The 21,744-nt window shown below is 39.4% G+C and overlaps 1 protein-coding gene across 4 annotated transcripts in view; it reads right to left on the bottom strand.

Annotated features, from left to right (window-relative positions):
- The window catches only part of LOC126293454 (uncharacterized), a 146,291-nt gene that overhangs the window by 6,018 nt on the left and 118,529 nt on the right, over positions 1–21,744 (bottom strand). For 3 of the 4 annotated variants that reach the window (XM_049986696.1, XM_049986698.1, XM_049986699.1), the window contains one exon: positions 19,148–19,424. In XM_049986696.1, the coding sequence (XP_049842653.1) occupies positions 19,171–19,424 (254 nt within the window). In that variant the 3' untranslated portion in view covers positions 19,148–19,170. The remainder of the gene's footprint in view (positions 1–19,147; positions 19,425–21,744) is intronic. The other variant, XM_049986697.1, reaches the window with a different exon arrangement.

The raw sequence follows: 21,744 nt of genomic DNA, 5'->3' as shown, positions 1-21,744 counted from the left end.
ACATTACATAAGGATAAACTTGTGCAACAAATTTGTCCTGTGTGTGTGTTATCAATTTTGAAGTTAACACATTTTTGTATATCCACTATATGAACGCTGTTAAACTGTCTGGATATTGCTTTAACACACACCATTCTATGTTTATGGCATCACACGCACTTAGCTTTTACAAAATGTGTTTCAGACTGAGCTGAGTAACGAAACCAATTGTTTTAAGGCCTTATAGTAGTAAAGACGAAAAGGAAAAAAAATATATTTTATTGTCGTCTTGTGTTGGTCATCTAATGTCCATGTTCAGTGCTAGTTGCGTCGAATGTACAAATACGTTATCTGCTCACAGTGGAACACACGTTACATCTGATTACATTGTTCACACCCTAAACCTTCCATTCTCTGTTTAAAATACTTGCTTGTGTAGTCGTAGCCATTCAATAGGATGCCATACTGGAATTTATTGTACACAATATTGCTTCTCTTTTCGACTTGTAAAATAATTTTATCGCTGGAGTAAAACATATTTTGTTGTGCCCATACACTCCACACTGCATCTGTTACTTCACATTTTAACTATTCTAACATCTTTAAAATAATACTTTCTGCTAGTTACGTGAAGATGGAGTATGTTTTGTAAAGGTTGAACGTGTGCGCTGCCGTAAACAGAGAATGGTGTGTGTTGAAGTTTCCACATAATTAAACAGCGCTCATATAGTGGATGTGCAAAAACGTGTCGGCTTTAAGATGCATATTACAAGATCCTGAATGTGGGTTTCCATGACAGCTTACTATCTATTTGAACACCTAGAAATTTGAGCTGTTCAATTTTCCGTTCTGTGAAACTAAAACATCAGGTTTTGTTGAATTGTCTGTTATGAAGTGTAAAAAGTGAGTCTTACTGTGATTTAGCGTTAGTATATTTCCCTAGGCTTACACACTACTTAATGTAACTCAGACTAACTTAGGCTAGGGACAACATACACACCGGTGCCCGAGGGAGGACTTGAATCTCCGACGGGGGGAGCCGCACGAACCGTGGCAAGGCGCCCGAGACCGCGCAGATACCCAGCGCGGCATTCAAAAAGTTTGTATTCACAGTCTAATATATACAGTCGCGACCCTCACTGCTGTGAAAGTTGTTACCATTTGACAGTTCAAGTGACACTAGCGCCTCTAGCGGCCAGAAAGCTCGCCTTCCTCTGACGGCAGATTCGACGTAAAAATAATGTTTGTTTTCAATTCGTTTTGTACGTAATTTACAAAATAGTTAGTATATTTTTGCGTCACAAGTGCTAGGAGAACAGCGAGGGACATAAATGATCGTGAAATATAAGTAAACAGAGCACGAACTATTGAATGAAGTGACATAAGCTGTAACATATTCTTGAAGAAATAATTAAGAAGTAGCATACAATCGCACTTATTCCACTGAAAGTAAGAGAATACACACTGCATATCCCACATATGATGTAAATAGACGATCTTCCTTGAGTAAAAATGAAGCGCACAGCACTTTTCATTACGTTCTGCTTTGTAGGAAGCCTGCTTTCAGAAATACAATTTCCATCTTATTCTTTGTGGTATGAGGATAACTCAATAAAAAGCATGACTGTTTTAAAACTATATTATATTCCATTTACACATTTAACGAAAATAAAATTAAACGAATGAGTCAGTCCTAACACTTTAGCAGCCCAAATGAGCCAGTTTCATCACTTTTTTATTTCTTCTCTTGCTCCTACAAGCAGAAATTTTGTACGAAGTCTAATGATTTGCACGTTTTTACATTTCACACGATTTTCCAACACGCAAATAATTTCACGTAATCTAAGCATTTCATCTTCAAAAGATGTCTGTGTTGCAGACTGAAGACCACAACAACAACAACAACGTTAAAGAAAATGATCTTGTTGTTGTTGTTGTTGTTGTCTTAAGTCCTGAGACTGGTATGATGCAGCTCTCCTTGCTACTCTATACCGTGCAAGCTTCTTCATCTCCCAGTACTTACTGCAGCCTACATCCTTCTGAATCTGCTTAGTGTATTCATCTCTTGGTCCCCCGCTACGATTTTTATCCTCCACGCTGCCCTCCAATACTAAATTGGTGATCCCTTGATGCCTCAGAACATATCCTACCAATCGATCCCTTCTTCTAGTCAAGTTGTGCCACCAACTCCTCTTCTCCCCAATCCTATTCAATACTTCCTCATTAGTTATGTGATCTACCCATCTAATCTTCAGCAGTCTTCTGTAGCACCACATTTCGGAAGCTTCTATTCTCTTCTTGTATAAACTATTTATCGTCCATGTTTCACTTCCATACATGGCTACACTCCATACAAATACTTTCAGAAACGACTTCCTTAAATCTATACTCGATGTTAACAAATTTCTCTTCTTCAGAAACGCTTTTCTTGCCATTGCCAGTCTACATTTTATATCCTCTCCTCTCTATTTCGACCATCATCAGTTATTTTGCTCCCCAAATAGCAAAACTGCTTTACTACTTTAAGTGTATCGTTTCCTAATCTAATTCCCTAAGTATCACCCAACTTAATTCGACCACATCCCATTATCCTCGTTTTGCTTTTGTTGATGTTCATCTTATATCCTCCTTTCAAGACCCTATCAATTCCGTTCAACTGCTCTTCCATGTCCTTTGCTGTCTCTGACAGAATTACAATGTCATCGCCGAACCTCAAAGTTTTTATTTCTTCTCCCTTGATTTTAATACCTACTCCGAATTTTTCTTTTGTTTCCTTCACTGCTTACTCAATATACAGATTGAATAACATCGGGGAGAGGCTACAACCCTGTCTCACTCCCTTCCCAACCACTTTTGCTTCCCCTTTCATGTCCCTCGACTCTAATAACTGCCATCTGGTTTCTGTACAAATTGAAAATAGCCTTTCGCTCCCTGTATTTTACCCCTGCCACCTTCATAATTTGAAAGAGAGTATTCCAGTCAACATTGTCAAAAGCTTTCTCTAAGTCTACAAATGCTAGAAACGTAGGTTTGCCCTTCCTTTATCTACCTTCTAAGATAAGTCGTAGGGTCAGTATTGCCTCACGTGTTCCAACATTTCTACGGAATCCAAACTGATCTTCCCCGAGGTCAGCTTCTACCAGTTTTTCCATTCGTCTGTAAAGAATTCGCGTTAGTATTTTGCAGCCGTCCTTTATTAAACTGATGGTCCGGTAATTTTCACATCTGTCAACACCTGCTTTCTTAGGGATTGGAATTATTATATTCTTCTTGAAGTCTGAGGGTATTTCGCCTGTTTCGTACATCTTGCTCACCAGATGGTAGAGTTTTGTCAGGACTGGCTCTCCCAAGGCCGTCAGTAGTTCCAATGGAATGTTGTCTACTCCGGGGGCCTTGTTTCGACTCAGGTCTTTCAGCGCTCTGTCAAACTCTACACGCAGTATCGTATCTCCCATTTCATCTTCATCTACATCCTCTTCCATTTCCATAATATTGTCCTCAAGTATATCGCCCTTGTGTAGACCCTCTATATACTCCTTCCACCTTTCTGCTTTCCCTTCTTTGCTTAGAATTGGGTTTCCATCTGAGCTCTTGATGTTCATACAAGTGGTTCTCTTATCTCCAAAAGTCTCTTTAATTATCCTGTAGGCAGTATCTATTTTACCCCTAGTGAGATAAGCCTCTACATCCTTACATTTGTCCTCTAGCCATCCCTGCTTAGCCATTTTGCACTTCCTGTTGATCTCATTTTTGAGACGTCTGTATTCCTTTTTGCCTGCTTCATTTACTGCATTTTTGTATTTTCTCCTTTCATCAGTTAAATGCAATATTTCTTCTGTTACCCAATGATTTATACTAGCCCTCGTCTTTTTACCTACTTTATCCTCTGCCGCCTTCACTACTTCATCCCTCAAAGCTACCCATTCTTCTTGTACTGTATTTCTTTCCCCAATCCCTGTCAATTGTTCTCTTATGCTCTCCCTGAAACTCTGTACAATCTCTGGTTCTTTTTAGTTTGTCCAGGTTCCATCTTCTTAAGTTCCCACCTTTTTGCAGTTTCTTCAGTTTTAATCTACAAGTCATAACCAATAGAGAGTCCACATCTGCCCCTGGAAATGTCTTACAATTTAAAACCTGGTTCCTAAATCTCTGTCTTACCATTATATAATCTATCTGAAACCTGTCAGTATCTCCAGGCTTCTTCAATGTATACATCCTTTTTTTATGATTCTTGAACTAAGTTTTAGGTACGATTAAGTTGTCCTCTGTGCAAAATTCTACCAGGCGGCTTCCTCTTTCATTTCTTAGCCCCAATCCATATTCACCTACTACGTATCCTTCTCTCCCTTTTCCTACTACCGAGTTCCAGTTACCCATGACTATTAAATTTTCGTCACCCTTCACTATCTGAATAATTTCTTTTATTTCGTCATACATTTCTTCAATTTCTTAGTCAGCTGCAGATCTAGTTGGCACATAAACTTGTGCTACTGTAGTAGGTGTCGGCTTCGTATCTATCTTGGCCACAATAATGCGTTCACTATGCTGTTTGTAGTAGCTTACCCGCATTCCTATTTTCCTATTCATTATTAAACTTTGTTCCTCCTGCCACAGAACTTCACTAATTCCCACTATATCTAAATTTAACCTGTCCATTCCCCTTTTCAAATTTTCTAAGCTGCCTGCCCGTTTAAGGGATCTGACATTCCACGCTCCGATCCGTAGAACGCCAGTTTTCTCTCTCCTGATAACCACATCCTCTTGAGTAGGCCCCGCCCGGAGATCCGAATGGGGGACTATTTTACCTCTGGAATGTTTTACGCAAAAGGACGCCATCATCATTTAATCATACAGTAAATCTGCATGGCCTCGGGAAAAATTACGGCCGTAGTTTCCCCTTGCTTTCAGCCGTTTGCAGTACCAGCACAGCAAGGCCGTTTTGGTTATTGTTCAAGGCCAGATCAGTCAATCATCCAGACTGTTGCCCCTGCAACTACTGAAAAGGCTGCTGCCCCTCTTCAGGAACCACACGTTTCATGCGACTTGTGAAAGAGTATTATGAACTTTACTTTGACTGGATAAGAGCTGCACCCAAATGCATGCTGTGTTTCGGGTAGGTGTGAAAGAGGACAGTACATCGGTAATACTGCACATAATGTCAGTAAACACGTGTAGCAAATATTTCATTTATTCTGGTTCAAAATGGTTCAAATGGCTCTGAGCACTATGGGACTTAACACCTGTGGTCATCAGTCCCCTAGAACTTAGAACTACTTAAACCTAACTAACCTAAGGACATCACACACATCCATTCCCGAAGCAGGATTCGAACCTGCGGCCGTAACAGTCGCGCGGTTCCGGACTGAGTGCCTAGAACCGCGAGACCACCGCGGCCGGCTTATTTATTCTGGAAGCTGATAGATGGATAATTAATGTAAGCTTATGAATTGTTCTCCCAGAGCCTATGTGTCCAAAAGTGGCTAATATGCTAATTGCAGTTCCCATGATTTGGAGGAAAGCGACGGATCATCTAACGGACTGTTATTTTTGTTTAACAAATGTTAAAGCAGTCACATCAAAAACATACAGTTAGCTATCCGAATCTACCATCTATAACGAGGCCTGTCCTTCACAATGAAGAGTTCACTGTACTAGCGTATGCAGATACGACCTTAATCTATAACTCTGATTTTGACATACCTCAAACTGAAAACATTCAGGTGAACATAAAAATGATCCTACATATGAAGGCAGCAGCTTTTCATCAGAACCATACTGTAGGAGCCAACAAGATCATCATGACCTGATGATGGACCGAAACCTGTCCAAACAGCAAGCTGAAGTTCTAATTTCCAAATTCAAAGGCTGGAAGCTACTCCGAGACGATGTACAAATATGTAGTTATCGCTACGACCATTGTGGTTTCAAAGAGTGCTTCACTGAAGAAAATGATATTCTGTTTCGCAATGATAGTTGTTCTGTTATGGTAACTCCTGGGTGTAATCACTGGCGAAATGAGTGGTAATTGTTCATACACTTAGTTTGAAGGCTTGCTGCTACATGTTGTCAATGACCTTTCATCAATACCTGTAATGCATACTGCATGAAACTTGTTTTGGAAAAATCCATTATGAAAATATGAATGGAATATATGTGGTGATATAAAGATCATTGTTTTATTGGTTGATTTGCAACATGGGTTCACCAAATTTTTGCTGTTTCTTGTACTATTCGGAACGAAGGGATAAGAAGTGTCATTACGTTAGAAAATCATGACCTGAAAGTGAATCTTCAGAATGATGTATCACATGTCCCCTTACTGAATCCTGAAAAAATATCTTTACCTCCATTGCACATTAAATTAGGAGTAACGAAAAATTCCGTCGAAGCTATGGATAAACTTTGTGATGGATTCTTGTCTATGAAATCGAAATTACCCAAAATCAGTGATGCTAAACCGAAAGGGCTATTTTTGTAGGATCACGAATATGATCATTAATGGTTGGTGAACATTTTGAAGATCTGTTAAATCCTCTGGAAAGAAAGCAACCGGCAGTCTTTCAAAAATGTATGCTGCAATTTCGTTGGAAACCATAAAGCAGAAAATTATAGTGACAGTGGCTGTTCTTCTGTACTATTGTAAAAACAACGGAAAATCTTGGGGCTGTCAGCGATGAACACGGAGAGCGTATCCATCAACAAATTTCTACACTGGACAAAGAGGTGGAGTTCTGATTTGCTGGCTGACTACTGCTGAACCAAGGAGAGAGATGTTCCAGATGCGAAATATAACCGAAAAGTTGTAAGGTGTCAGGCAAATCCAACACCTTACATGAAAACCCTGACATGATAAGCAAATCTACTAGTATGTCACATAGCTCGGAATAAATCGTGACATTAAATTAACCAAAGTAATACGAGTAACGAGTGAGCAAATGGAATACCACAGAGTCACACAATAATGCCTAAATGCATGTTGTACCTTCCCACCGTGAGGCAGACGCAGTTCCGAAGGGAGAAGCGAGGACAGAAACCGAGAGCAGAACCGTGTTAAGCTAGATAAGGGAGGGGCTGGGCACCCACGCCGCGAGCCTACCTGTACAGCTATACAACCCGCACGTTTTAGCGTGAGGCTTTTTCGCGTCTCAGGTACGTCAAGGATCACCCCCAGCCCATGTTAAAAGCTAGAGCCCTCCAGAAAAGCAGTATAGATCTTACGATAACACAAAAAGGGTCACTACCACCCACAAGTTTTAGCGTGAGACTTTTTCGCGTGTCTGTTACATTAGGATCACTCCCCAGCCCATGTTAAAAGATAGAGCCCTCCAGAAGAGCAGTATAGATCTTACGATAACGCTAAAAGGACCACACTAGCTGCAGGTTTTAGCGTGAGATTTTTTAGCGTCTCTGTTACGTTGCAAACTTTAAAAACATTGCCCCACCACGAAAACTATAACGTTTCTCATTGGATAGACAGAATTTTTGTAGGCGGAGCTTAAGGTTAACATTGAGACCCTGATTGGTCAGTAGATAACATAGCCAGATAGTTTTTTTTAAATTAACTTCGGTAAAATTGTAGTAAGGAGAAGTTAGGAGAGAGTTAGTTCCGAGACGGCTGGCTGGATGGCTGCTGCGCCGGAGGCTGCCGCCCTGACGCTGCTTAGACACCGACAAGGTAATGAACGCACGCGATGCCGCATTTATGAGGGCATAAGGCTTCACTCAGAACTGCAGAAGTCTCATCTGTTACACCCTCTTTTTGCGTAATACTAGTGTCGATCGTTAATTAAAACTCATGGTGTTCACATTTGCAACTTGAAGAACAGATCTGAAACGCGATGATTTTTCTTTTATATAGTTATTGAGAAGCCACATCAGCCACTGTAATTTACGACAAGTTAGATAAGTAATTGAAGATAATTGAGGGTCACTGTAGACCATTTTGATAGTTTTCTCTTTTGTGAAACTTAATTTAAACCTAGATTATAGATGTGATATGGCATAGGTCATCCTTCGATCGATTGTAGAACTTGGAAACCCATTTAGGGAATATTCGTTCACATTTTTGTTGAACGCAGTTGGTTTTTACCATCCTGTATTAAAACATTTCCTTTTATCAATAGTGCAATTTATAAAGGTTTTTTTGTGAGTAGAATAAAATTTCCAATGGTAAACTTAACTGCTTTTTCGACGTTATTTTACCAGCTAAATAAAAATAGGAAAGCCTTGAACCCTTTCCACTACATTTAGTTAGTATTAAGATTCTTTTACAGGGAGTGCAGTGGAGCTGACGCTGAGATCATTTAGTATTTGATTATATCATCGCTAGTCTCACTGAACTCTTCTGAATTCTACATGCCATGTGTGGTCTGTCGTCTCCTTACCAGCAACAGGTCCCAGGTTCAAACTAGTTAATTCCCTAAAAAAACACGCTCAGAGCGTCGTTGAGCGAAAGTGGTAGGGAGACACGATATAGAACAAACAGACACCACCATGAATGTTTAGAAAATGGCGACCCTGTCAGGATGGTAAAAATACCATGATTGAAGGTCGACCACATGCCTAACTAGGTCAGAAAAATACTTGCTGAAAAATTTTTTTGTAAAAAAAAATTTGTTTCCTAAAGTGATAAATAGTCGAAAACAGTAGCTGCAGCAATAGATAGTAAAAGTATTCAAGAAAAAGTGAGAATCCTATCAGAGACAATAGCATAATTATGTTATGAATTTTAATATTGTTAGAATTAAGTTTTCTCTCCAATGCAAGCGCGCAGGTGGCGGATACATCGTTGACAAGTTGGTTCTGACCCAACAAGTAAGTGAATGGATTGTCAGTCTTGGTAGTGTCAAGTCGTGTGAACAAAAAATTTATGAAACGCGTGAGATCGTATGAGCGCATTTTGACGCGAAGTAGGGCGCGTGAATTGCTTTTAAAATAGAAAATAAGGGATTCGGAAAGATAAGCAATGGCAAATCGAGACCTTGACCGAATTGAGGTAGAGAACCAGCATGAAAATGGACAGAGAATAGAGGACAGTACAACAGACGATGCAGTATCGCGAGAAATAGGACATATAACGCACCATAACGAGGATAATGTACGTCGAGGCATAGAAAACCTAGGTCAGCATACGACAGAGGAGCAGGAAAGTAGAGAGACAGTCGATGAGGATTCTAACTTGCGTCTTGAATACGTAGAACCCACAGTACAAGTAATCAGAGCTCCCTCACCACAGCGTACAAGGAATGCGAGCAGAAACGTGTCACAGCAGAGATCAATGCAATCGGTTGCGAACCAACACTTGGGCGAAAACACAAACCGTAGGACGTCGGAAGAAAACGCAATAGGACCCACCAATTTGGCAGAATTATTACAATTAATTACGGAAACCATGACAATGCAAAATAAAGACATAGCGAACCAAATTCAAATTCAGAATGCAGAAACTACGAGACAAATGCGTGAGATTAAAGAACAAAACAAAAAAATTCAGTTACACCTAAGTCATGTTGAAGACGAGGCAAAAGAATCTCGAGAAGTGATAGGAAACTTAATAACAGGTTACAATCAATTGAGAACAGACATTGACAAGGTAAAAGTGGACGTACAAACATTGAGTAATGACATTCAGAACGAGATCAAAACATTACGTAACAACACCCAGGGAGAAGTCAAGAAACTAAAGAAACAGATAAACGAAATTACTAGACAAGCAGCAGGTACAGCGCGTGAAATTGTTGAAAACAGTGTGTTACACAAACGTATCACAAAAGCAGCGCTGAAAAGATATGACAACCGCATAGTCAAAATAGAAGCGCAGACGAAGCGACAATTTCAGAAATTGCGATCAGAGTTATTGCAAACCATTGAAGAGCGTAGTGAACAAGGTCGAACAAGCACAGAGTCTGCAACCACATCTGTATCTGTAACAGCACCGGAAAAACAAGTAATTAACGAAGATATTACGCATTTGCGATTCCAATCACAGGCGGAAAGTAACATACGTGCAATCAGACAGCCTGCACCGCGGCTACGCGAAAGTTACAGTGGACAATATCCAATGGATCTACCACAACAGGAAAGAACGACGAGAGAAATGATCAGAAACAAAAGTGGCGAAGAATCGCGAATTTCATATGGAAGTACGACAACGATCATTTCCTCACAGTCAGAAAATTTCAACACTTTCGAGAAGGAAACTCATTACATCCACGAACTTTTATTGATCAATTCCGAGTAGGATTACCAGAACACTGGACGCTAGCACACAAATTAGACTTTATATGTGCACACATGTCAGGAACAGTCGTAGAAACTATGCAGAATGTTGCAGCGAAATGCCGATCGTACGAAGATTTCAGAGAGAAGTTTCTATCACGATATTGGTCCAGTGAAGCACAGAACAGAGTGAAGTACGGATTATTACAGAACCAATATTTTGAAAATTCAGGAGAAAAGTGTCCCGTGAAATTTTTCGAAGTAATGGCAAACAAAAATCAATGCTTAGATGTACCATACAGTGACGGAGAGTTGATTAAATTATGCGCGATGAAGCTACCATTTAAATACCAGCAATCATTAGTAGGTCGCGGAGGCAATGACGTCGAAGCATTTAAAGGTATTCTAAGGGAAGTAGAGTTCATATTTTCGGAAGATGACGCAAGAAAAAGACGAAGCGCAGGTGAAAACGAAAGCAAAAAGCAGTGGAATCGTCAAGACACAGTACGAAGAAACAATAATTACGAACCACGTGATAACTTCGCACCAAGAAACGACTATAGATTTCAATAAAGAACCGGTTATGGATTTAGAAGAGAATATGGCAATAACTATAATTCACCCAGGAACGGAAACAACTATTACAGAGGGAATAACGACAACCGGAACGGCTACTGGAGAACCAATAGACCGACAAATTATCAAAAAAGAAACCACTATTAACAAGCTGAACAAGAAAAGCGAATACAGATAGAAGACGTGGAGGTAAGACCACCAAACCCCAATAAAAGTTCGAGTTGACAGCTAAGCGCCCATGCCAAAGAGAATGACGCACCGACCCAGGACAATTGCAGCACCTTGAACAGAGAAGTAAAAATCTTATCACGAGAAGAGAAGAAGGAAGAAACAAATCCGCAGGGACCAGATGAAAACGAAGACAAGAAAATAACAACATCGTGTTGGGACGAAATTAACTGGGAGAATACTGACGAGGAAGATGAATTACCAGAGGCATGCACAACGAATGTAGGAGGAAAGGACGAAGTAATGAGTATTGCAGAGCTATTTGAGATGGAAACCAGGGAAAGCGAATTCAATGAGGATAATGCGCAGTCGACAGAAGTTGAAAATAAGTTACGAGTGGGCACACAACCAAACGTATATAATGAAGGAAGTTATGAAGAGATAATTAGTGCATTTAGACGCGATTATGTGGAAGTAGCGACGGAGAAGGAGAAGATAGACGAGGATTAGGAAAAAGTAGGGGATGCAGAAGAAAGCGTAAATGAAGGAAGAAACAGAGAAGAGGAAATAAAAGAGAGAGAAGTAGCAGTCGAAGATTATCCTACAGAAAGTTCGAATTCAGAAGGGAAATTCCTAAAAAGACTCATGTATGATTCAGTGGAGGATTCGTTGATGCAAGAAGAAGAAGAACAGAACCCTTTCAAATTCAACCAATTGTGAAGGCCATGGTAAAGAATATCCCAGTCAATATTGTAATTGATAGCGGAAGTGAACTGACTGCGATCTCAGAAAATTTATTCATGCAGTGTAATGCCAATGAGGAATTGCCAGTTCTGAAAACACGTAAGATTAAAGTAAGAGGTCCTATTAGAAACAATGCTGCGGAAGTTACGAGACAAACAAGGTTAACTCTTTCGTGCCAAGGTCAAAAGATCGAAGCCAACTTCGTGATTATACCTAAACTAACTGTAGATTTGATTATAGGTGCAGATTTTTTAAATGAGAGACGAGCGATAATAGATATGGGGAAAGGTAGCGTAACATTCAGGAATGTCACACTGAGCAAAAGCTAAAATTAGAAGAAATACCAGTTATAAACAAACAATTAAGAATGATGCGAGATGAAGAGGATGAAGAATTAGAATGGTATGCACAAAAGCGGGAATCGTCTCAACTCATGTTAGAAGTCCATAAAGAAATCGACGAAAAATTGCAAGAAGTTCAAGGTATTTCGGAACACAGTAAAAGAGAATTAGAGGGTACTTTACGAGATAAAGCAGAGGTATTTTTACCTAAGGCTGGCAGTATTAAACACCTTCAGTACAAGTTTGAAGATTAATTTTATTACTCGTAAATAATCAGCACAATATTTCAAGATTATGTTGCAGATAAGATGGTCAGGAGAAAGAAGAATGAAGAGAGAGGAAGGTGGGAAAAGAAAGTAGTTTCAATAATAACACCAATAGTACCATAGATTAAGGTGAAGGGATAAAGCGTAGATAGTCTAACAGCATGAAATACTAATATGCTATACACCACGACACTACACAAAAAAAAAAACGAATTTGAGGATTCTTGAGTAGACGTTAAGACTCCAAATATCATAGAATTGTAACATGGAAAGGGCGCCGAAATTTGTAAAGCTTTTTAAGAAGACGTATAACAAGTAGGTACTAGATATATGTTAGATGATTATAAGTAAAACTTTTTGTAAGAACCATTGTAAAAACTCCAGCAAGGAAGAGATGCAACGACCCACAAGTTGCAACGCGAGAAGTATCAAGAAAGAAAAGGACGTAATTAGCAAGACACGATTCCTACATAGCAGGAGCGTTGACAGAAGGGAAAGGACAGCGAAACCAACAGAAGGCCCTTGTATAGAAAGTGGGCAATAAATTTGCCCGCTAGGAGGAATGCTGCTGGGAGGGAACACCGAGCCGCACAGTGACAGACCCCTGCTGAGACGCGGCGGGCCGGCGCTGGGACGGCGAACGCCGGAAGGGTCTCCGAGCCCCGAATGAACGGAGCGAGCAGAAAAACGGCCGGACGAGAAGACCGCTTGGGCAAGCCACCGCTGGCAAAAAATATGTGTAAAAGTCACACTACTGCTATTAAACAGCACGCTGATGCACGAAACTGAAGAAGAACTTCCACAAAGTAAAAATGACATGCCCAAACAATTTATCAAACTGTTACTAGGAGGAGAGCTTCAAAGCGACTAGTTATCAATAAATATTTCCATATCCTGCCCAGAGAAGAACCAAGAAGCCAGTGAGAAGCAGAGAAAAAGCGGGAAGAACAGAAGTTGAAGATTCGCAAGATTGAGACCAAGAAAGAAGATGGGTGAAGAATAGACGACATACCTTCCCAAATCCCTATCCTATTGTAAACTAGTCGTCTGAGGAAGTATTACAACGAAAAACGACCGCATTCAGCGACACATAACGATGACTTTCACGCATACAAAGCCAGTAAACCACGAGATTCTGCACTCACAGCCCCATTCCATTATGGGACCTCCACAACAGCAACACACACTTGCAAAGCCAACAAGGAACGACGAACGAAGCTGTACATCAAATACTTGCCCACATCCATCTCGCTCAAGTCCATCACCTTCGTGCAAAAACATTAGCCAACCTCATGCTTGAACATTCATAGGATTGTGTGAATGCGTGAAATCAAATTATGTGATGTAGGAATTGTGCAAAAGAAACATGTGAAAAACTAAATAAGTTAAGCACACCAGACAGCTAATAAACTACAAAATAACAGTCATTGACTATGGACCTAAGTAAAAAATAGACTATCGATAAAAACAAGTCATTAGTTCTGAAATGGAGAGCATATAAAGAAAGAATATACCACTTATTTTCTCCTCATGAAAATAAAAGACTAACTATATTTCACTAATTTTCTCCTTACAAAAACAAGGAATAAAAAATTATCTTGTTGGATGTTTTCCCTTTCTTTAACATTTGTACCATTTATTAGGATAATACCTCAATACGTGTGTATGTATATTTCTTTGTCAAAGCATTTTTTTAGCACTTGTAAAATTTGTTAGGATAATATCTCAATACTTGTGTATGTATATTTCTTTGTCAAAGCAATTCTTGGAAATAATTCTTATTTGTTAGTGTAACAATGTTGAAATGAGTGTCTAGAAACAAAAACATTCTACTTGCACATGTTATTTAGAAAATGTGTTAGCAATAGATTTTACTCAATTACTACATTTATTAAAAAAATATTTTTAAGAAAATCGATGTGAAAGAGTCCTCACTTTCGAAAACAAACTTCTTAAAAAAAAACTACACACTTAAATATAGAAAGAAAATAATTAAATATTAATAATAGCATAAAAATATTCTTCTCTTGTCATTTTAATTATAATGTGGAAGAATATAAAAATATAAATTAGTAATACAAACTAGCATAGAACAGAATAACATGGCTGAACAATATGCAACAAAATTTAGATAAATTAGAAAATTTTTGACTGACTTACACAACGATTCAATCATTGCCAAATTCAGTGCAAAAATTAAGTTCGAAGGGTGGTGATATGTAAGGTGTCAGGCAAATCCAACACCTTACATGAAAACCCTGACATGATAAGCAAATCCAGTAGTATGTCACACAACTCGGAATAAATCGTGACATTAAATTAACCAAAGTAATACGAGTAACGAGTGAGCAAATGGAATACCACAGACTAACACAAGAATGCCTAAAAGCATGTCATACCTTCCCACCTTGAGACAGACGCAGTTCCGAGGGGAGAAGCAGAGAGCAGAAACGTGTTAAGCTAGAAAGCCCTACGATAAGGGAGGGGCTGGGCACCCACGCCGCGAGCCTACCTCTACGACTATACAACCCGCACATTTTAGCGTGAGGCTTTTTCGCGTCTCAGGTACGTCAAGGATCACCCCCAGCCCATGTTAAAAGCTAGAGCCCTCCAGAAAAGCAGTATAGATCTTACGATAACACAAAAAGGGCCACTACCACCCGCAAGTTTTAGCGTGAGCCTTTTTCGCGTGTGTGTTACATTAGGATCACTCCCCAGCCCATGTTAAAAGATAGAGCCCTCCAGAAGAACAGCATAGATCTTACGATAACGCTAAAAGGACCACACCACCCGCACGTTTTAGCGTGAGACTTTTTAGCGTCTCTGTTACGTTGCAAACTTTAAAAAACATTGCCCCACCACGAAAAGTATAACGTTCCTCATTGGATAGACAGAATCCTTGTAGGCGGAGCTTAAGGTTAACATTGAGACCCTGATTGGTCAGATGAAAACATAGCCAGATAGTTTTTTTAAACTAACTTCGGTAAATTGTAGTAAGGAAAAGAGGAGAGTTAGTTCCGAGACGGCGGGCTGGATGGCTGCTGCACCGGCCGCTGCCGCCCTGACGCTGCTTAGACACCGACAAGGTAATGAACGCACGCGATGCCGCATTTTTGAGCGCATAAGGCTTCACGCAGAACTGCAGAAGTCTCATCTGTTACACCCTCTTTTTGCGTAATACTAGTGTCGATCGTTAATTAAAACTCATGCTGTTCACATTTGCAACTTGAAGAACAGATCTGAAACGCGATGATTTTTCTTTTATAAAGTTATTGAGAAGCCACATCAGCCACTGTAATTTACGACAAGTTAGATAAGTAATTGAAGATAATTGAGGGTCACTGTAGACCATTTTGATAGTTTTCTCTTTTGTGAAACTTAATTTAAACCTACATTATAGATGTGATATGGCATAGGTCATCCTTCGATCGATTGTAGAACTTGGAAACCCATTCAGGGAATATTCGTTCACATTTTTGTTGAACGCAGTTTGTTTTTACCATCCTGTATTAAAACATTTCCTTTTATCAATAGTGCAATTTATAAAGGTTTTTTTGTGAGTAGAATAAAATTTCCAATGGTAAACTTAACTGCTTTTTCGACGTTATTTTACCAGCTAACTAAAAATAGGAAAGCCTTGAACCCTTTCCGCTAAATTTAGTTAGTATTAAGATTCTTTTACAGGGAGTGCAGTGGAGCTGACGCTGAGATCATTTAGTATTTGATTATATCATCGATAGTCTCACTGAACTCTTCTGAATTCTACATGTCATGTGTGGTCTGGCGTCTCCTTACCAGCAACAGGTCCCAGGTCCAAACTAGTTAATTCCCTAAAAAAACACGCTCAGAGCGTCGTTGCGCGAAAGTGGTAGGGAGACACGATATAGAACAAACAGACACCACCATGAATGTTCAGAAAGTCACTATCGATCACTTACTAGGCAAGTCAGAATGAACAGAATATAATTGAGGTAGCTAGTTAGTGCTTTTATTACGAATTATCTAAAATTCAATTGAATATCACACATAATTCCTACGTGATGGGGGAGAAACGGAAGTGACATTTACATTCAGCATGACAGATACTTCTAGCATCTCATATTTTCATTCTTTTGAAAGAAAAAAGTTCAGTTCTGGCGACCATTGTAATTGTTAATGTAATCTGATTTTCATTGACTTCATCAATATGTGTTTGTTTTCGAATAAATGCAGTTCCATAGGCAGTATCTTCGAGTGACTATATAGTAACTGTTTGCAATACCACTACCCTACTAGTGCAGTTTGGAAGCTCCAGTTCGAGTGAATCTCAGGCTCTTTTTGTCATTTTGTGTGTCTTTTGGGAATGCGCTCTACTCGAGCATATGTGTGTTGAATAATGATGTCAGGGAATTTTACATGTTTATGAGTTGTCTCGCGTGAAATGTGCTCGAACTTTAGCATCCACCATTATGTTTCTGGCTCCAACCAATCGTTACTTTCCATAAAGTACGTTACTTTTCATTGGTGTAATGTATAAACGAAGTGGTAAATTTAAATCTGACAAATGTACGTGATAGAACTTCTACTTCCAATCCGGAAATCGTGTAATTCCAACATTCCCGAAATCGACAGTGAAACTACTATAACGACGTATTAGTAATTTTGTCCATTTTTATAGTTTTAATAAAACTATTTTATTTTAGAACAAATACGATAGTCTGACTATAAATATATTATTTGTGACGAAGAAAAAACGCTTATATAGGAAACACGCAGTTATAATGCGTTAAGTCTGAAGTAATCAGATTAGAAAATTTTATCGTTGTAAAGCAATTCACGTCTGACATACTTGATTTGTTACTTCCCTCTCCTTCTTCCCTCCTCCAAACTGCGATCTGCTGAGATGTATGTTTCTTTAACTGAGAGTAATACTAATATTTCCTTAAACCCTGTGTCATGTTACTTTATGTTGTACGCTAATACCCTTAGAGTAATATTCACAAGTTTTGCAGCAGAAATGACAGTGAATATGAGTGTGTGCAGGTGAATAATCGGCTTCTACGATGTCTGTTTAATTATTACAGCTATCTCATTGAGACCGCTAGGAATTTCACTCGTTATTCAGAACCTGACTGAACTTTAATTTACGATGTCTGATTTGCTAGTGAGAAAAATGTTGGCGTCTTTGAGAGATTTGAAGGTGACACTTTCGTGAAAATAAGTAACCAAGCCAGTTATAGCAGCAACTTACACTATTTCGTGCGTAATTAACATGTCTGATGATAGTCTGTTTAATATATATATTGGCAATTAAACAGACTGGAGAGTTAAACAGACGATGATCTCATATATATATATATATATATATATATATATATATATATATATATATATATATATATATGCTTGTTGTTTTCTAATGGCAAGAGTGGCTTTTACAGTAACTTTGATATTTTAATCATTTATAGCTCTTAAGTGATTAAACGTTACTTTATAAGGTCATGGATTAAATATTTAGGCATATTTGTGGTCAAAATGTGATTATTTCCTAGTGACAGGTTCATAGGAATTAGATCACTATCTAAGATACTAAAGGTAGTAGATTCAGGCAGTAAAAGAACTGTCAAATGCCGAAGTTCAGAGGACATGAAATTGCATGGTGGCTGCAGGAAGAACACCATTTGTGAAAGAAGAGCAGTTTGCTAAAGAGAAATACACATTTAAGTGTTAAGAAGTCTTTTCTGGGGGTATTTGTCTGGAGTCCACCTTGTACAAATGTGAAATGTGGACCATGGACAGTTTACAAAAGCAGAGACTTGAAGCTTTCGAAATGTGGTGCTGCAGGAAAATGATGAAGATCAGACAGGTAGATCAAGCAGGTAATGAGGAGGTACTGAACAGAATTTGCGGATGATTCAGTTTGTGACAAAACTTGTTTAAAAAGAAGCGTTCGTTTGACAGGACACATCCTGAGACAGCAAGTGGTTTCAAATGGATGTATGTTGCAATAGTTATGGAGAGGCAAAAATAGCTGTGCCAGATGAAACTAGTATTTCGACTGAGCATAACAACATAATAATCTTAGTAGAATGATGTTCATTACAGAAATTAGAAATAATACTACTTTGTTACCTAAGGCTCTCAAGTAACAAAGATGGAACTGTAACCCCATGAGAGTCAGTTTCATTAGAATATTGTGTACCTTCTCCAAACTGAAGTAACTGCCAATGCTGCACAGCAAGTAACTAATTTTTCTGACAAGGGAACCTCCCCATCGCACCCCCCTCAGATTTAGTTGGCACAGTGGATAGGCCTTGAAAAACTGAACACAGATCAATCGAGAAAACAGGAAGAAGTTGTGTGGAACTATGAAAAAAATAGTAAAATAAACAAACTGAGTAGTCCATGCGATGATATGCAACATCAAGGAGAGTTCCAATCAAGGAGCGCTGTGGCCCTGTGGTTAGCGAGAGCAGCTACGGAACGAGAGGTCCTAGGTTTAAATCTTCCCTCGAGTGAAAAGCTTAATTTTTTATTTTCAGTTTATGTGACAAACTCTTATGTTTTCATCACTTTTTTGGGAGTGATTTTCACATTCACAAGAAAACCTAAATCGGGCAAGGTAGAAGAATCTTTTTACCCATTAGCTAACTTCTTCCTGTTTTCTCGATTAGTCTGTGTTCAGTTTTTCAAGGCCTATCCACTGTGCCAACTTATAATTAAATCTGAGGGGAGTGCGATGGGGAGGTTCCCTTGTGAGTAGTGTTTTCACGTATAGCCTGAATGGACGACAAGGATGAAGTGACAACACCTCGGCATTCAGGTGGTAGTGTAGGCAGCTATTCTGATAATGACCCGTAGATATCTGATACGTACGTTCCCCATAGCGGTCTGACCCATTACACCCTCGGCTGCCACCTTTGGCCCGAGAGCACAGACTCGGGTGATCCGGTGAGGCTGTGGGCCCGTGGGACAGCGTGGATGTCCACCGCTAGCTGCACACTGGTGGGTGTGGCATGGTGCTGCCCCAGTGAAGTCCGGGGCAGCGGCCGCGGGGGCTTCCCCCTGCTGACGCTGCTGTTGGCTGTCATGGTGCTGGTGGTGGCAGAGGAGTGTGCCCCCTGGTGTGGAACCGTCAGGGCTGCAGCACCTGCTGGTCAGAACAGTGGGGTGGTGAAGATGGGTTCACATCCCCAATACTTCCTTCCCTTCTCATGTCCCTGCCAGTAAACAATTGAAGAGGCCGACTCTTCAATAATGGTAAGACACAAGTTAGCTGTTTTGAAAATTTCAATGAAATATTATAAATAAGAGGTTTCAAGTACATCCACAGTGATTTTTTAATTCATATAAAATACTATTCACAAATATTCATAGAATAGCGACATATTTTTAAAGTGTAAACTCTATCCGATATTTAATTCTGAAAAGTACCTCAGTGGGTACTTCGATTGTGTAATTGTGAACTGAGTGCATAAACTCATCACTGTTTCATGCTGGGGAATTAATAAAACATTACTGCGAAATCTCACAAAAATACAAATTGAAAAGACATTGTAAGTAAGATTCCAGTATCAGTGCTTACAATATCTATTGATTATTACGACAGCCATTTCAGAAGATTTCCATTTTTAAGTATCTGTGCGTGCAAAGTTCGAGAATTACAGCGTTCTATTCTTCTATGGGAAGTGTATACTTAATTTTTTTTATAAGTGAATAATTTGGTAAGTTATTGAGGTATAACTGAAATTGCTTTCATTACACCAATTTCGCAAACAACAATGTTGTAATTAATTTTTACACTTTTTAAATTATGTAAGTAAGAGGCAAAATTACGTCCATATTGCCCTGACATATATATTATAACTTCTGGTGTCACTGTATTTGGTACCTGTTCTCGTTACATTTCACCTGAAATTGTAAAATACAAAATTACGTCCAAATTGCCCCGACATATATATTATAACTTCTGGTGTCACTGTATTTGGTACCTGTTCTCGTTACATTTCACCTGAAATTCTAAAATATCGATATCAGTCGATTTTGTGCTGCTTTAAACCGTGTGGTGTTATATTTTGGTATAATAATGTAGATCTTCCCTCCAATTTTTGACAGTTCACACCATAGACATTTTTTATTTACATAGCGACAGACTATGGTCAGAGGTGATTATATCTTTAGGTATCTCAGTATGTATATCCCATCTTTGGGTATGTCAATGTTGATCTGACGTATGAATAACATCTTCTGTGACTGTTCCTGCCGTGTACCATGTGAAATTCAGGAGATTTTGGGGTCTCGTGATCTTATGCTGTTAGGTTCCATACACCAGGGCGTGGTATTTTAGTGCAAAATCGTAAAATATTTAGCGTAATTTTTGGGAGACTTTGGTCAGAGATGAAGATGTATTTAGCCATCTCTGGCATGTGTATCAACTCATTCGCTCTGCGCTCGCTGGTCTTGTACTCGTCCACTGCAGGTCACAGTACCACATTACAACACCTGAAGATGGGCTTATAAGGGCCCGAAACCGATCGTGTTCTAAATAAAAAACGTTACAACTGTTGCGGTATTTTCAAACTCTGCTATCGAGAGAAAATAAAAGTGACTGAGTATGACTAGTTTTTATTAAAAATGAAATTCCTCCAGCTGCACTTAAGATTTTTTATTCACTTCGGTACTAGTTTCGACGTTGCGTCAAAGCCATCTTCAGGCCCGTACACTTTGATGGAAGCAGTTGTGTGTGGTTCAGTCCAGAAGACTGAGTGGATGCAAAAAGACAATTTTATCTTTTTAAATAAAACACACATAAACCACACTAGAAAACACACGACCACTTGCTCATGATTATCATGGATCCTATCTTGGCATGGAGGGACTCAATTTTGTCAGATCCAGTGACATCATCATGTTATCATCCACCTCCCTCACACTGTTCTACATCTACAGCTACATTTATATGCCGCAAGCCACCCAACGGTGTGTGGCGGAGGGCACTTTACGTGCAACTGTCATTACCTCCCTTTCCTGTTCCAGTCGCGTATGGTTCGCGGGAAGAACGACTGTCTGAAAGCCTCCGTGCGCGCTCTAATATCTCTAATTTTACATTCGTGATCTCCTCGGGAGGTATAAGTAGGGGGAAGCAATACATTCGATACCTCATCCAGAAACGCACCCTCTCGAAACCTGGACAGCAAGCTACACCGCGATGCAGACCGCCTCTCTTCCAGAGCCTGCCACTTGAGTTTGCTAAACATTTCCGTAACGCTATCACGCTTACTAGATAACCCTTTGACGAAACGCGCCGCTCTTCTTTGGATTTCTCTATCTCCTCCGTCAACCCGATCTGGTACGGATCCCACACTGATGAGCAATACTCAAGTATTGGTGGAACGATTGTTTTGTAAGCCACCTCCTTTGTTGATGGACTACATTTTCTAAGGACTCTCCCAATGAATCTCAACCTGGTACCC

Source organism: Schistocerca gregaria, chromosome 10 (genome assembly GCF_023897955.1).
Source record: "Schistocerca gregaria isolate iqSchGreg1 chromosome 10, iqSchGreg1.2, whole genome shotgun sequence".
In the NCBI taxonomy this organism is placed as follows: domain Eukaryota; kingdom Metazoa; phylum Arthropoda; class Insecta; order Orthoptera; family Acrididae; genus Schistocerca; species Schistocerca gregaria.
Note: the sequence above shows the minus strand (reverse complement) of the source record. Positions and strands in the feature narration are given on the sequence as shown.